Below are 17,658 nucleotides of genomic sequence, written 5' to 3'. Positions count from 1 at the left end.
TTTATATTTTAACTGAGAAAAACTGGGACATCAATGCGCCATATATAGAAGTAATCTGACCGAGTTCGGTCAAAATCGGTCCAGCAGTTCTAGAGATATAAGGTGATTTAGAGGCCAACACCAAACACACAAGCATGTATATGAACATTAACATTCAGAAAATTTCCCTCTGGTTTTTTGGGTTCCTTAGGTATGAAAACATGAAGATCCAGTGAAAACCGCATATGCCCAAATTGGTCTAATTAAATTACTTCCCTTCTAGAGCTGTAGCTCTACTATAGTGTTATCTAGATGGGAAAGTAATTAGTTTAATTTTAAAATTAATTTAATTCAGTTTTTACTTTTATTTTTAAATAATGTATGTTTAATTGAATTGAATTTTTCAGTATTATTGTAAAACTATCCTTCAGTATTATTGTAAATTAATCCTTTGTTTATTTTTATGAATAAATTTTAAACATACATATTTCCTTTAATAATTATCATTATCCAATCAACTATTCATATAAAAATTACACTTTGCTTAAAAAAAGGAACAGCTGATTGCATAACATTTTCTACTCAAAATCAAAATTTACCAAATGATATTTAAGATTAGTCCAATTTACAAACTTATGTTTTATTTAACTATTCACACTTAAAAATACCCACCCACCCAGGTGTAATATTTTCCAATTGTTTACTTTCTTGAGCAAGACATATTGTTACATATTTTAAACCCATCAAAATGTAAGAGATACTCAACTCTACAAAAATAATTTTGATTAGAATTTCTTGTACTTTAGGTTTTTTAGATGTGACACAGCCATAAAGAATACTTGAACAGATAACATAAAACAATAAATTAATGTATTCTTTTCTATTCAGAAGCAATGAATGACACTGTATCATTCGTTAAAGGAAATATACACGATTTCAAATTTTTAAATTAATTTGCTATTTTCAATTACTTTTTCTGATAATTTTTATGTTCATGACATACTTAAAAGACCTGAGATACAAGAAGTATAGCGCAAAGTTACTCTTAAGATTATAACCACAAAGATTGGTCTTTGTAGCAATAACTTAAGTGAAAGTGCCACACGTAGACCTAAATATTATTAAAATTTTGATGGCTTTGGCATGTCGAAGTGCAACAGTATCTTTGGTTTAATAAAGAAGGCGACAGGAAACTTCTTCACTTTTTAAATTTCTTAGTAAGCCTAGAATGGGTTAAGCCTAAAGGGGTACCTTGAAAATGGTCATGCTAGTTTCAACACACACACACAAAACACATGCAAATAATTGATAAATGTAACATCAAAACAGATCATAGCAGCTTAAATAAAGTGAAACTATATACATTCTCTTACTTTTATTGCATAAATGGTTAAAATGCATTCATAGTGTAAACAAGTTTTTTACTTGTTTAATATAATTAAAAAAATTATCATTAGGTATGACTGAGAAAGAATTTTTTCTATTTTTACTAATTTAATTCCAAAATTTGAAATATTTTTACAAAAAAAGTATATAATTTCTAAACAAGAAGTAAAATTAAATAATGGACTGTAAGACAACTGTGAAAGTGCCTAAGAGATAAATAAAAAAAAAACAAAAGAAGATATATATATATATATATATGTAAACAGTAAACAAGTAAACATATATATGTATGTGCTTTTAAATTAACAACAGAGAAATTTAAGTACTACAAATTACAGGTGACAGGTGAGTAAAAAAAATATAAAGGTCAAGTATTGAAAGTACAAGTTCAATCTGCTATTTATTAGCTGGTTTTACAGCTACTGTACTGAACTAGATTCAGTACAGCAATCTGAACAACGTTTGAAATAATTAGATATAAAGGGTCTTAAATCTTCTAGCCTACTCCTTTTAGTTATTTTATATTTTTCATTAAAGTATGTATTTTTCCTAAAAGTATGTGTAACAGCATAATACTAAAAGATTTATTTTTAGTATTATCGATCAAATATTCCATATAATATAAAAGTAATTGTAGAAAACTTGAATAAATATAAAAATAAATGTAAACAATTTAATGAAATTTTTTTTAATATAAAACAATAAAAAATATGTTATTTAAATATCAATTAAATGAAACTAAGGTAAGGGCCTATAGAAATGAGAACATAACTTGTTCCTTTAAATTATTATTACCTTTAAATTATCTTTTTCACTGTGATGAAATATGCATTTCTGTGGGTTTCATTTTGATGAGCAACAATATATTTGGTAGTTCAGCAAAAACGGTAACAGAAAAAATTACTTCATTCCTTGCTTTCATTGATAGCTCAGTGTGGAATGCTTATTGTTTTTGCAATTTTTGGTAAATGAATTTTTGAGTCGCATCAGGTTGCTGATAACTATAAGGTTATTGAATCTACTATACAAATGAAAATTAAGAGATAAAATTAATTCATTAACAGGAGGAGTACTAAGAATATATAAAATATGCTTTATTATAACTCACATCAGACTTATACAATAAAATATAATTTATTTTACAATTTTATTTACATTGAGCTTTTTAATATGAACTTTTATTAATGATGTTCAAATAACCACAATAATAATGTTAACTGTATTTTTTCACATTCATAATTTTAAGAAAATTACAATATTTGTTTGATGAAAAGATAAATCGGTTAATAACACTTTCCATGGCTAGTTAACTAGCGAGGTGAAAGTCAAGTTTATCTCAATTTTATGCAATGATTTATTAATGTATATTAATAATACACGAATAAATTATTTAGTAGTTAATTACATTTGTTGAATGTTACTATGTTTTCTAAAATTTATCACATTATAAAGAAAATATACATTATATTTATACATATTTTATGATCTATTACAAGCATTCAAAGTATATCACATTTTTGATGTTTTTTTTTTATGATGCAATATTATATAATAAGTAATATGTTGATGATAATTTAACTTTCTTTTTAAATATGTATTTTATATCTGCCTGCAACTCTTTTATTATGCTACATAATACGTATTTATAAATGTTGAATAAAAGAGTGATAAAAATAACAAACTGAAGGAAGTTGAACTTCCATTTAACTTTCACAAAACAAAGTTAAAATAATTATATTAATAAAAAACATACACACACACACACAGGGAGAGAGAGAGAGAGAGAGAGAGAGAGAGATTTAAAACCCAAGTCGAGTGTTTTGTAAAACCACAATGTAGGATAAAGAGTTCTTGGAAACCCTACAAAAAAACTACTGGGAAATAAAGGATCAAAAACAACAGAAAGAGGTGGCCAGTGGCAAATTGATGAGCTACCCATAGAGGATCACTAAATGAGAATGAAGAAAATATTTCTGTTGGAATAGGTTGAACTCCTATCTGGCACTGGACATCGTACAGATAATGCCTCAAAAGATTGGAAATCCAGGATGGGAGTAGATTATTATTGATCAATTTTTGGTGTATAAAAAACTAAAAAAGTTGTAATACTTTCATGGCATAGGTTATTAATTCTTATATAGTGGAAAAAAATGATACATGAAAATAAATCCAAATAACTTTAAAAAAATCAATATCTTTAAATGTTAAGTACCCCACCCCTAAAGTATATTTTTGGGTTATCTAAACTACTATGTCTAGGAAGACATTAAAAGATATGCAATAAGTAAAAAACACTAACAACCCACTTCCTGCAGATATTGACCCCAAAATTTTACAAACACATTGCCCCTTATATATGAGTACAAATTTCATCAAAATTGGTTTATCCAGTCAAACATTAATAAGCTTCAAACGTTATTAAGCTACATATATAGATATGAACATTAACTCTCATTACTTTATTATTTTTTGGGGTCCCTGAATTTTGAAACATTTAGAAATGCAAAAAAATCCAATGACTGATTGCACTTCCTTTCCTTTTGCAGCACACACTGCAAAAGGAAACATACACTTTCCTTTTTGCAGCATAGTTCTAGAGCTAGACCAGGACGTAAAAATTTTATAGCAAAAGACTTCCTTCCTTCATTATTAATGATCATTAAATTATATCACATTCATTAAAAAAATAAATTAATAAAATGTTCCTGGGTAAAAATTAAAACACACATTTCATGTAGTTCACAACATAAACTCTAAGCTGTATGGTGGAAACAATACTTCTGACTCTTGCAATAAGGATTTAAAACTATTTCAACTGTGATGCTTAAGGAAGAAATACATTTTTAAATATACATAAAAAAAAAAAAGTTCGAAAAATTTAATTTGATTAAATATCTTTCAGAATGTTATTTTTATTTAAAAATGTATTTGAAAAACTTATTACTTAAATAAAATAAATTATATAAACCACTTTTCAAATATAAAATAAACCAGATACCACACACGCACACGCACATACATACATATAAAATTAAGTATGAGTATTTTTTATGAATTTATATAGCGTATGGCTTTTTCAGTGAACACACACAGAAAGATTGATAACTAATACATTAATGTAATAAATGCAAACACATACTTAACAGACAAACAAATAGACAACCTATATACAAAAAAGGCTTTTTTTTAATAAAATTATATTAAAACAACAGTTTTAATTATCACATCAATTTCTTTTATGTATTCAATGTACTAAGATTGCCATTGCAAAATCTATATGACATTTCCAATAGAAACATAAATTATGTATATGTGAGTAATAAAAATATTTGTATACACTTTATTTATTTTTTTTTTTGTCTTCAGTAATTTGACTGGTAACTCTCCAAGACACCCTATCTAGTGCTAGTCATTTCATTTTGGTATACTTCCTACATCCTATATCCCTAACAAATTGTTTTACATATTCCAAATATTGCCTGCCTGCACAATTTTTTCCTTCTACCTGTCCCTCCAATATTAAAGCGACTATTTCAGGATGCCTTAATATGTGGCCTATTAGTCTGTCTCTTCTTTTAACTATATTTTTCCAAATGCTTCTTTCTTCATCGATTTCCCGCAACACTTCTTTATTTGTCACTTTATCCATCCATCTGATTTTTACATTCTACTACAGAACCACATTTCAAAAGCTTCCAATCTTTTCTTCTCAGGTACTCCGATCGTCCAAGTTTCACTTCCATATAAAGCTACACTCCAAACATATTCTTTCAAAAATCTTTTCCTGATGTTTAAATTAATTTTTGATGTAAATAAATTATATTTGTGACTGAAGGCTCATTTCGGCTGTCCTATTCGCCATTTTATATCGCTCCTTTTTACCGTCAGTGGTCCATCTTCGTTATTTCTACTACATTTTATTACTTTTGTTTTGTTCTTGTTTATTTTCATGCGGTAGTTCATGCGTAAGACTTCATCCATGCTGTTCATTGTTCCTTCTAAATATTTTTTACTCTCAGCTAGAATTACTATATCATCAGCAAATCATAGCATCTTTATCTTTCCACCTTGTACTGTTACTCCAGATCTAAATTGTTCTTTAACATGATTAACTACTAGTTCTATGTAAAGATTAAAAAGTAACAGGGATAGCGAACATCCTTGTCAGACTCCCTTTCTTAGTAAGGCTTCTTTCTTATGTTCAATTATTACAGTTGCTGTTTGGTTCCTATAAGTGTTAGCAATCGTTCTTCTATCTCTGTATTTAAACCCTAATTTTTTTAAAATGCTGAAAATTTTATTCCAGTCTACATTATCAAATGCCTTTATTAGGTCTATAAATGCCAAGTATGTTGGTTTGTTTTTCTTTAATCTTCCTTCTACTGTTAATCTGAGCCCTAAAATTGCTTCCCTTGTCCCTATACTTTTCCTGAAACCAAATTGGTCTTCTACTAATACTTCTTCCACTCTCCTCTCAATTCTTTTGTACAGAATTCTATTTAAGATTTTTTATATATGGCTAGTTAAACTAATTGTTCCATATTCTTCACATTTATCTGCTCCTGCTTTCTCTGGTATCATGACTATAACACTCTTTTTGAAGTCTGATGGAACTTCCCCTTTTTCATAAATATTACATGCCAGTTTGTATAATCTATCAATCGCTTCTTCACCTGCACTCTGCAGTAATTCTACAGGTATTCCGTCTATTCCAGGAGCCTTTCTACCATTCAAATCTTTTAATGCTCTCTTAAATTCACATCTCAGTATTACTACATCCTCTTTCATCCTTTTCGACTTCCTCTTCTTCCTCTATAACACTATTTTCTAATTCATCCATATAACTTTAATATATTCCACCCACCTATCGACTTCGCCTTTCGTATTATAAATCGGTGTACCATCTTTGTTTATCACCTTATTCGATTTTAATTTACGAACCCCAAAATTTTCCTTAACTTTCCTGTATGCTCCATCTATTTTACCAATGTTCATTTCTCTTTCCACTTCTGAACACTTTTCTTTAATCCACTCTTCTTTTGCTTCTTTGCAAGTTTACAGTATTTCTTAATTGTCAATAGTTCCTTTTACTTTCTTCATCACTAGCATTCTTATATTTTCTACGTTCATCCATCAGTTCCAATATATCGTCTGAAATCCAAGGTTTTCTACAAGTTCTCTTTCCTCCACCTATGTTCACTTCTGCTGATTTAAGAATTTCCTTTTTAACATTCTCCCATTCTTCTGCTACATTTTCTACCTTATCTTTTTTACTCAGACCTCTTGTGATGTTCTCAAAAATCTTCTTTCCTCCTTTTCCTCAAGCTTCTCTAAATTCCACCAATTCATCTGACATGTTTGCTTCAGGTTTTTAAACCCCAATCTAAATTTCATTATCACTAAATTATGGTTGCTATCAATGTCTGCTCCTGGATAAGCTTTGCAGTTGACGAGTTGATTTCTAAATCTTTGCATAATCATGATGTAATCTATATGATACCTTGCAGTGTCACCTGCCTTTTTCCATATGCATATTCTTCTATTATGATTTTTAAACTTTGTGTTGGGAATTATTAAATTATACTTCTTGCAAAACTCTATAAGTCGGTTCCCTCTTTCATTCCTTTTTCCCAGCCCATATCCACCCGCTATATTTCCTTACTTGTCTTTTCCAATGCTTGCATTCCAATCTCCAACTATTATTAAATTTTCATCTCATTTCATGTGTTTAATTGCTTCATCAATTTCTTTGTATACACATTCTACCTCATCATCATCATGGGCGCTTGTAGGCATATAGACCTTAACAATCGTTGTCGGTTTAGGTTTTGATTTTATACCTATTACAATGATTATATCGCTATGCATTTTGAAATACTCTACTCTCTTCCCTATCTTTTTTCATTACGAAACCTACTCCTGCCTGCTCATTATTTGAAACTGACTTAATTATTCTAAAATCACCTGACCGAAAGTCGTTTTCCTCTTCCTACCGAACCTTGCTAATTCCTACTACATCTACATTTATTCTATCCATTCTCTCTTTAAATTTTCTAACCTACCAACCTTTTTTAAACTTCTAACATTCCACGCTCTGACTTAAAATGTTATTTTTTAATTTTCCCTTCCATAGTAGTCCCCACCCAGAGATCCGAATGGGGGACTAGTTTACCTCTGGAATATTTTACCAATGAGGTGCCTCCATTATTTTATATGAAACTGCAGAGAGCTACATTTTCTTGACAAAAAAGCAGCTGTAGTTTTCCATTGCTTTTAGCTGCGCAGTTCTCAGAGGATTCAGTGATGTTGATATGGCCGTTTAAGTCATCCTGACCTATGACCTTAACAACTACTGAAAGAACTGCTGCTCTCTTTCAGGAATCATTCCTTAGTCTGGCTCTCAACAGATACCTCTCCAATATGGTTGCACCTTCGGTCCAGCTACTCTGTATCACTGAGCACTCAAGCCCTCTCACCACTGGCAAGCTCTCATGATTCATAGAGGGAGACACTTTATTTAAATAACAGTAAAAAATATGTTTTTACAGAAACATATTTTTTATCCAGTCAATGAATTTTTAAATGATCCTAAGTAAATTATTTTAAAAACCCCTGAATTTTCTGTTTCTCCATCTAATATTTACATAAATATGTGCTCAAATAATTTTCAATAACATCTGCTGAATTGTAAATTAATTTGTAATTTTATATATTTATTATCTTCAAATATTTCAGTTAATATTATTTCATGTGTTTATATTCTAAATAATTAACATGGCCTTTAATCACATGTATTTATTTTTCAATTACTTGTGGATTTTGTGATGCTGCTTTGATCAGTTGTTTACCATAGCTTCTCTTTAACCATCTGGTAAATGCTGAGAAAATTTCTTTTTGTTTTATCGATGGAATAGCATATCTACTATTTCTGATGTGATTTATATAGCACATCATTATTATATACCAATCAAAATAAAAGATTTATTTATTTAGTCTAAATTAAATCATCTTACAGAAATATAAATAAATAATAATTTATAATGCAATTTTTTTTTTCAGTTTGTTATTTTAGCTGTATTAGTAGGAGTTATTAATTGTGCACCACAACATGAATACACAAATTCAGAGGATGGTGTGGGCGATTATGATGTAGGATACATCGGCGGTGAACACCAACAACAACAACAACAACAACAACAACAAGAACAAATCGCAGAACAACCAGTATCATATGTAGAGCAAGACCACGCCGAACGACAACAGGCAATATCATACGGACAACAGCACTTACAAGACTTCGCTCAAAGTTACGGAGGTCATGGACAAGGACATCACGTCGATATCGATTACCATGTAAGTACAATGGACTATAAAAACAATAAACAAAAGATTATTCTAAATTAAAATACATGTTAATATACATAATAAGTGATTGTAAAAACTGTAATAAATCTGAGAAGAAGACCAGAACAAAAATAATTTTCTATAACATTTTGATATTGACTTTGATATTGGCAAAATGTAATTATAAAGAAAGAAAAGAAACATTTTCAATCAGCATGATAGATTAATTACATATTGAATTTAAATGAAGAGAGTAAATTACGCATAAAGTAACATTAGTAAGAGAAGATTAATAGGTTCACTTTTACTCAGCCACATCCTTGCCCAAGTTATAGCTTAACATTATTATGGTAATGTTTTTAATTTAATTCTAAATAAAACCACGATCTCTATGAAAAAATAAAACATTAAGTAAAACAATTAATTTTATAAATCATGGCAATTACCAAGACAAATGTCCTCAGATTGCTCATCGGCATTTAGTGTAATATTTGATTCTCTTCTCATGAATTGTAATAAATACTTAACATTTCCAGTTAAAAATCTTCATATTACTATCTTACAAATATATTCTATTTTTATTTAATAAATTTTTTTTTAGAACTTATTAAAGTAATATTCATGTAATGCATGATTTGTTATTCTTGCAATATTAAAAGATAGTCCTAATGACCCACATAATTTTTACCTCATGCCTTTCTCTCCGCATTATCAGAGATGAGTGGAGAAGATAGAGAAGAGGATTAATTAAAACTATTAAAGATTCTATGTAAGTGGTTCAAAGAACTACTCACAGGATGAATCTTTACAGACTATTTTTGAATGTATGAATAAAATCTTTACATTATGCTTCTCAGGTATAAATACCATCGCTAATTCCACAGATGGAATTCCCATTACTAAAAACAAAAGTATTTCTGTTGCCCACAAAGTGAAATTTTTGGGTGTTTTATAAGAAGACAAACTCTCTTGGAATGAATTGATTTCATTTGTAACAAAATAAACAACTATATTGTTTTGCTTCGATAAGTGTTAATGAAATGCTAAAACTTATCATCATTATTAAATATTTATTATGCTTTTGTATATCACCACCTGAAGTATAGTATCATTTCTTGGGGATACCTCAAAAAGTTAAAAAAAAGGTTTTAACATACAAAAATGATAATCGGATATTCAGTCTGGTGCCTATACATAAGGATCATGTAGATCAATATTTAGAAATCTTAAAAATGTTAACTTATCTATATGAATAAGAATAAGAATATAAGAATAATAATATGAATAAAACAATAAATTATATTTATGAAAAGCCCATGTTTGCTAAAAATAATATTCATTTATTCTTAAATATTAAATATAATAATATTCACCTCTATCTTGCTAAGCAACAAAACTGTTTTTGTTTTACTTGAACACAGTACTTTGGCTTATAAGAAAGGGAGCCTTATTGTGCCCTTTGACTGCTATTTTTACCTAACTATTGCAAACTGTTTAAGAAAATGCTCCATCAACTTATTAAAAGGTTTTTTTTTTACACAAACTACTCGTTGATGAATTTTTAAGCATTACTAATTAAATAAATTTAAAAGCCCAGAATTTTTTGCATCCCATTCAATGTATATCAAATTTGTGCTGAAATGATTTTCATTAACACCTTCTGAATTGAGGGTGTAAAATTTTACAGTTATTTATCTTTATATATTTAACTTAATATTATTTCATGGTTATATTTTAAATAATGAATATGAACATTAATCACATCAATTTTTTATTTTTTAATTAATTGTGTATTTTTTGATAATGCTATAATCAAGGTTTAACCATGATTTTCCATGACCCATACAGGCAAATGCATTCTTTTGTAATTTATTTAGTAGCATATTTACCAATTCCTTATGCGATTTGTGAATTATAGTATTATACAATATTATTCCAGTATTATTATTATTATCATTATATGTATTTATTATTGTATATTTGTATTATTATATCAGAATAAAATATTTTTTAGGAAATAAAAAATAAACAAAAAATTAAGGAATAAAAAAAAAAATTGAAATAAAAAAAGAAAAATTAAAATTGTAAATTAAGATGATGGAATGTAATAATACTGTTAAAACATAGTTAAAATATTTTCAATAATAAAAATGCCTCTTCAAGATGATTGCTATTAACATAAGTACTATTGCATTCCACTAATGTAGGCGGCCCAAGATTACCTCTAAAAATATATTTTGGAAGCACAATTTCCATTTATTTTAAAAGTGAAACGTCTTTTAAATGTTTAAAATTCTACTACTTTTTGTCATCGTGCATATATTTTCAGAATAAAATAATTGTAACCATTTAATAAAAGATATTTAAAGTGTCTCATTTTCATAATATTAATTTAGTTCTCAGAATTATGAGAATTTTTTTCATAGTTCCAGCTGCCAAGTATAATATGTTCATTTGTAAGAATTTTTTTTATGAAGATGAAGTGTATAATATAGTTTATTTGATAATCTGACTCCTCTTATAAGAATAAAACTGACACGATATTTCTTTAAGCATATAAAGCACTTTTTATCATGCTACTATTAATTATTACCAAGGATTTTGATGCAATAATTTCAGATCACAATAGAATGGAACAGACCACAGTAGACTGGAACACAGAGTTTAATCTAGAAATTGACGGAAGGGCTTTCAATGTTACTTTGGAAAATTTTTTAGTATAAAATATCAAACCTAGCCATACACCAACAAATTAATTAATTAATTTTCATCGGATTATTCTATATATTTTTTTAATAATAAGAAGGGTAATGTTTAAAATACAACTTCAAACCAAAAATAAAAATAAAAAAACAAAAAAATATAATATATACTGTACTACACTATACAATTACAACTCTAGGATCCAAATCATAACAGATATTGAGTTATATTTTTATTTTTTTCAGGCACATCCAAAATACTCTTACAAATATGGTGTACAAGATCATCACACAGGTGATGTAAAGAGTGCACATGAATCACGAGACGGTGATGTAGTCAAAGGACAATACAGTCTCGTCGAACCCGATGGCAGTATAAGAACAGTAGAATACACTGCCGATAAACACAATGGATTTAACGCTGTAGTACATAAATCAGGACACAGTAAACATCTTTATCATCACACAGACGCTGCTGGAACCAATGGAATTGATGCAGGTCACCTTGCACTAGCCCAACAGACTGACAACAACGGTTATGAATCATACTAAGTACAAAAGTAAAATTTAAAAAACTGATACCGAATGATTTTTTTTCTCAAGAGGTAATTATAATTCAAACTGTAACTTACATTCAATAATTTTACAATGTTTTAATCCAAATTTAATTTCTGTGGTTTACTGTGTTATCTATTAAACAGGATGAAATTTAAGCTCAGATTTCCAAACAGTTAAATTACAATAGATAAAATGACAAAACTATTTACAATTACAAACATGTACGTATAAGTTATATATAACTTATACGTATAACAAAACATGTTTATTTTTAAACATCATCTGACAAGGTTTCATTTTTCAGAAAATTATTTTTTGCTTTTTAACTCTCACAACACAAACATTCTCACACATATAATCAATCTTCCATATAACAAAAAACTGAAAGCCAGAAAAAAAAATTAATAATATAGTCATTTGCTTTATTCAGAGGTGATGATTCTTGCATCGCAACAAATTAATCGTTAAATTAGAAAACCACATTATAAATTTCTTATTCAGAATAATGTTATTGTTTTATTATTTTAAATAAAACCATTACTACCAGTAAAAAATTTTCTTAACAGATTTTTATTTTAAAGAAATTCTTGGACACAACAAACATAGACTGTTTTTATTTATAATATAGAACTAAACAGTGTATATAATTATTAAAATATAAAAAAAAAATTCAATTTATTTGTAAAAAGAAATCGTGTAATTCTGTTTAGATAATTAATTCTTGTTATATAATTTTTCTGAAATATAATTTTTTTTTGAAATCTTGGTCTCAAAATCTCTTACTCAAAACAAACTTTGAGTAAATTCAAAATTTTTCTTCTGTGTCTTTCTTTTAATTTTACCAAACCATTTAAGACAATTTCTGGTTAATTTCACTTTCAGACTCTACAATTTCATTGACAATACTTTTTGTCATTACTAGACTGTAATGACAGTACATAAAAATATAATAAACTAACTAAAAAACATTTTATTTAATTCTTTGATTTATATATCACTTATTAAGTATACTGAGGTAATTAGGAAAAAAATATATATATATTAAGTTTTATTTTGAAGAAATGTATAAAATTGGTTTTCTCAGAAGTATAATATACACAGTTTGTCTGAAAACAAAATGAAATAAAAGTGCTGATTTAAAGATAAATAAATTTACTCACATCAGCCCTCTACATAGAACCCTTCTCAACACTTGTTGCAGCACCCGTAGAGCACATCAAATGCTCAGGAGAAATCACTTTGCACCTTAAATTGCTCGGTGCAAGCGCTTTGGATGACCAGAATGTGATTGAAAAAGCAGTGTGGTTTACTGACATGTGTATTGTATATTTAGAACAGATTTAATACTGATTTGGCAAACAGTTTTAAACTGTGATTTTTCAAATAAGAATTTCTTCAAGATTTTGTTTTTAAGAAATCAATTTTATTATATGAAGAAATTGTACACGCATTATTATAAAAATTTCAATAGGGACAGTAAAATTTTGTTACTAGGGAGAATTTGTTATATAGTGCTTAAAGTGTATATTTCATTATAATTTAAATAATTTTCTTTATTATTTTGCAGTATTAAAAGATGTAAGTTATAATTATAATCATAAAACACTCTTTGATGACAAAAATTCCTCAATAAAATGCAAAAACTGTCATGTAGTCCAGCATTCTACTGCTTCTTGTATTACTGTTTATAAGTATTTCACAAGTGTTAGAATTTTGTAGAAAAAACTCGATATAAACTACAATAAATTTTGATGTTTTTCATCAAATGAGTTTGTCCTCAAAGCATATAAAGAACTTATATATTAACTGGGCATATATTTAATGTTTAAAATGATACAAAAATCTTCCCTTATTGAAAAAATCAAGTTAGCCACTATTACAACAATGAAATTTTTTTATAGCAGTCATGAAAAATAACGTAATGAAATCTAGTAAAATAGGTAATTAATATGACCTAGCCTGACATAATTTCTATTTATTAAGCATGAATAAAATAATAACATAAACAGCATCTGATAGATAACGAAAGCCTCTTTTTATAGGTTTCATAAAAAAAAAAAAATTAACCTATAAATCACAGGATATTATTACCCTAGCTGCAATTTATTCAACATAAAAGAAATTTTATTATACTAAAAAATAAAACTATTTTTTTATATTTTACATAACCCAAATGAAAATGGCGAGTTGGAAAACTGAGGATGAGATAGGAAGAACAGATCAGGGTCAAGAGACTTAATTCTAAAAATTAGAGATCAAATAATTTGCACTGAATAACACTTGTATTCAGCTTAAATTACAAGTATAAAATATTAGGGCATTAAAAAATAATTTTATAGATATTCAGACCAACATATCAAAAAAATCTATGATATTACTTCAGTACAATGTATCTTAAATGATAGCAAATGCTGTTTTAATCTAAAACAGAATTTTAAATCATGATTCTTTATTTAATTAGTGTAAATGCAAATGCAGTTAAACTAATTCAAAAATATAAAATACATGTTTATTTATGTTCATAAATAGAACAAGTGGTGACAGAAATAAAATACTGAGAAACAATTGAAAAAAAAAATTAAAAAAATTGGAAAATATCTGAAACTTTTAATCAACAATATTATGAAATTAAATCAAACGTTTAGTTGTAAAAAAGTTTTAAATGATATATAAGTTTTATATATATATATAAAGTACATCTAAACATGTTCTCTGTTTCTTTTTCAGGGCCAGTCAGTTAACATCAATTGAAATCAAAAGGAAAAGAGAGTATACAATATAGTAATGGATTTAAATAACCACAGAGAATTTCCTATGATCTCTTGGATGTTAACTAAAAACATCTAATATAATTCTTCTTTTTTTTAAAATTATTTATTATTTTTTCTCCGGATTAAATAAATAATATTTATAATAGTTTTAAAAATCACCATATGAATTTGAAAGATAAGCAACTCAAAACAAAATTATTACACTTAATTTATTTACAACACAAACCTATGACCAGACAGTTGTTGAATTATTGCAGATTGTATGTTTTTTTATAAAATATAACTTCAGTGCAAAATAAAACCTAAGCTAGTTTTTAATAATAAACAAAGATTAACATTTAATAGAATGACTCTACTGATTGATTTACATTAGTGAATGAACTGGAAATAAAATCAGTACGCTATAGAAACTGTAAGTAATATAAAAAATAAATAATAACAATATGCTAGATGATGGAAAAAAATATATATATATAAAGGGAAAATTTTTCTCGTAGTGGATTTTTTTTTTTTTAATTCTACCAAAATATTTCAGTAAATACTGCTTGTAAAATAGTATTTGTTACTAAAATGGTTAATTTGAAAAAATACACAAATTACTATAACTGTGTTGATTGCCAAATTTTAAATTATAAAGTTTTCATTCATTCTAGATGCATCTGCTTACTTTACAGAATGTATGGATTTGCATTTTGATTCAAACAATAGTCATATTCAGTGCCCAATCAATACTATAATATATGGTGCTGACATAGCACCATATTTAGTTATGATCAAACAACAACTCCAATCAACTTAAATTATCTTGGATAAAAATTTATCTCAATATAAATTTATACATTTAATGGTAAAAATCGGAGAAAATCATCTTATGCATTTTTTATCTTTCAAATTTTTTTTTCTAATATAATTTTTCCTTTTGCAAAGTGAGAAGCTGATTTATTTTGAATTTATTTATATGTTGTTCAGATGAAATATTGTTTTTAGTACTGCATTACATAATGATTCTATTAAACTTGTATATGATCCAGTAGGTATTAAGAACATTCAAAATACTTTTTGTAAATATTTTCATTAAAAATAATAACATAAAGATTTGCAGATAACATTTTAAATAGTATTTTCTTACTGTGCAATTCAATAGTTTCCTTTTAAAGGCAATATAAAATTATTACTTTTCAGAATATTTATAAAAATTTACAATTTGTAATTTCTTGTAAAATGTCAATCACAAAAACAATTAATGAATATGACTAAAACCCAGATTACACAAGATTTATTTCTTTTATGTGTTCGCAAAAACATAATTTGAGTAATCAATTAAAGAATATTGTGACCTGACATCCCTGCAACCATAAATGCCTTGATGATTGAAGACTTTTAATTAAAATATGATAAAACCAAACCCATTTATGTAAAATGATGTGTAAACTCATAAAATGTAAAATTACTTTCAAAGATTCATGATTTTATGTTTTATAAGGAGACTATTGCTTTTTGTATAAGTTTTCAGTTTAAAGGCTAGTTTTTAAAGTTATCAATGATTGCAAGCAGTGGTAGCACAGGTAAGATGTGCTAGGGTTAGAGTCATGATAAACTTTCTTGAAAAAAGTTAGGAAAACAATCTGAGATAAAATTATTATTAATCATAAATTTTGAACATTTAAGATAACAAAAACAAATGTAGAAAAGAAATTTTGAAGGTATATATAATTTACAAAAAAGTTTTTGATTGTTTAAACCAAGCTATCAAATAATTTAAGTAATATTAAATTTAATTAGCAACATTTTCTAAACAAGGGCCAATCCAACAAAAGAAGCCACTCAAAATAAAACTGTAAAACAACACCCCCAAAATTTACCTAAATTCAATATTTCATTTTCTGAGATTATGTATGAATATAATAATATGTTATTTAAGTATAAATAAAGATCAATTTATTATGAACTCATTTCTTTACTTAAAAAAAATAATAAAAATAGCTAATCAGTTAAATGATCATCTAGTTTTGTTTTAAACTGAAATGATTTAGCACCACAAAAATCTTAGTGCCACAATTTTTATTGTACGGAGAATCAATTTTGGCTGCATGGAAACTAATGAGATGGACCCTGTTTGTCATTGGTGGTCTTTTATCAACATTTATTAAAAATATTAATTTAAACATCAATAAAAATTTATTATATGATTTAATCTATCTTATAAGATATAAAGTAACCCCCCCCCCCCGCTGCTGTGCCACAAATTAACCGTGAAAAATAATTATGACTTACTATGGATGCTGACTGAAAACTATTAATCAGCGACTACTGAAGTGAAGCTATACAGTTTTTTGAAAGGCTCAAAATAATTTATTTTTAAATAATTAAACTTAAAACTTACATATGTTTAGTTATGAAAAAATGGCTATTTCATTAAATCTCAACTGTAAAAAACATATTTTTTACATAAATAGGTTAATTTAATTCCACATAATTTTTATTCACGCTTTGCTTAACTCGCTAAATAACTTTTTTTTCATTCAAACATAAAAAATATAAAGCTCATTTTGTAAGAAAATGTTGAAATATCTTTATTAAATTACTGACTATATCATTTGTATAATTAACAATGCATATGAAAGTCTTAAAAAAATAATATAAGAGAATTATTAATTTCTATTTTTACCAACTGTAAGTTATTTTCCTTCTAATCTATAAGAAATTCAAATAAAAAAAGAGCAAGAAAAAATTAAAGTTATAAAAGTGCGATCATAATTAAACAACACCCCTTACAAACACTAACAATTCATACTGATATGCTTTCCAAATCACCACTACTACTTAATTCAGTAAAAGCTAACTTGATCTTATCTCTATTATATGGCTCATTTCTAATGAGAAATCAGAAACTTTAATTCTGAGTTCATTCACGATAC

The 17,658-nt window shown here is 27.0% G+C and overlaps 1 protein-coding gene across 1 annotated transcript in view; it reads left to right on the top strand.

Moving 5' to 3' along the window:
• The window catches only part of LOC142331611 (uncharacterized), a 37,745-nt gene extending 22,743 nt beyond the window's left edge, over nt 1–15,002 (top strand). Inside the window, exons 2-4 of the mRNA XM_075377640.1 lie at nt 8,425–8,718; nt 11,658–12,016; nt 14,697–15,002. Of these exons, the coding sequence (XP_075233755.1) occupies nt 8,425–8,718; nt 11,658–11,963 (600 nt within the window). The 3' untranslated portion in view covers nt 11,964–12,016; nt 14,697–15,002. The remainder of the gene's footprint in view (nt 1–8,424; nt 8,719–11,657; nt 12,017–14,696) is intronic.
• Nucleotides 15,003–17,658: the final 2,656 nt, after the last annotated feature.

Source organism: Lycorma delicatula, chromosome 10 (assembly GCF_047948215.1).
Source record: "Lycorma delicatula isolate Av1 chromosome 10, ASM4794821v1, whole genome shotgun sequence".
Lineage (NCBI taxonomy): Eukaryota > Metazoa > Arthropoda > Insecta > Hemiptera > Fulgoridae > Lycorma > Lycorma delicatula.
Note: the sequence above shows the minus strand (reverse complement) of the source record. Positions and strands in the feature narration are given on the sequence as shown.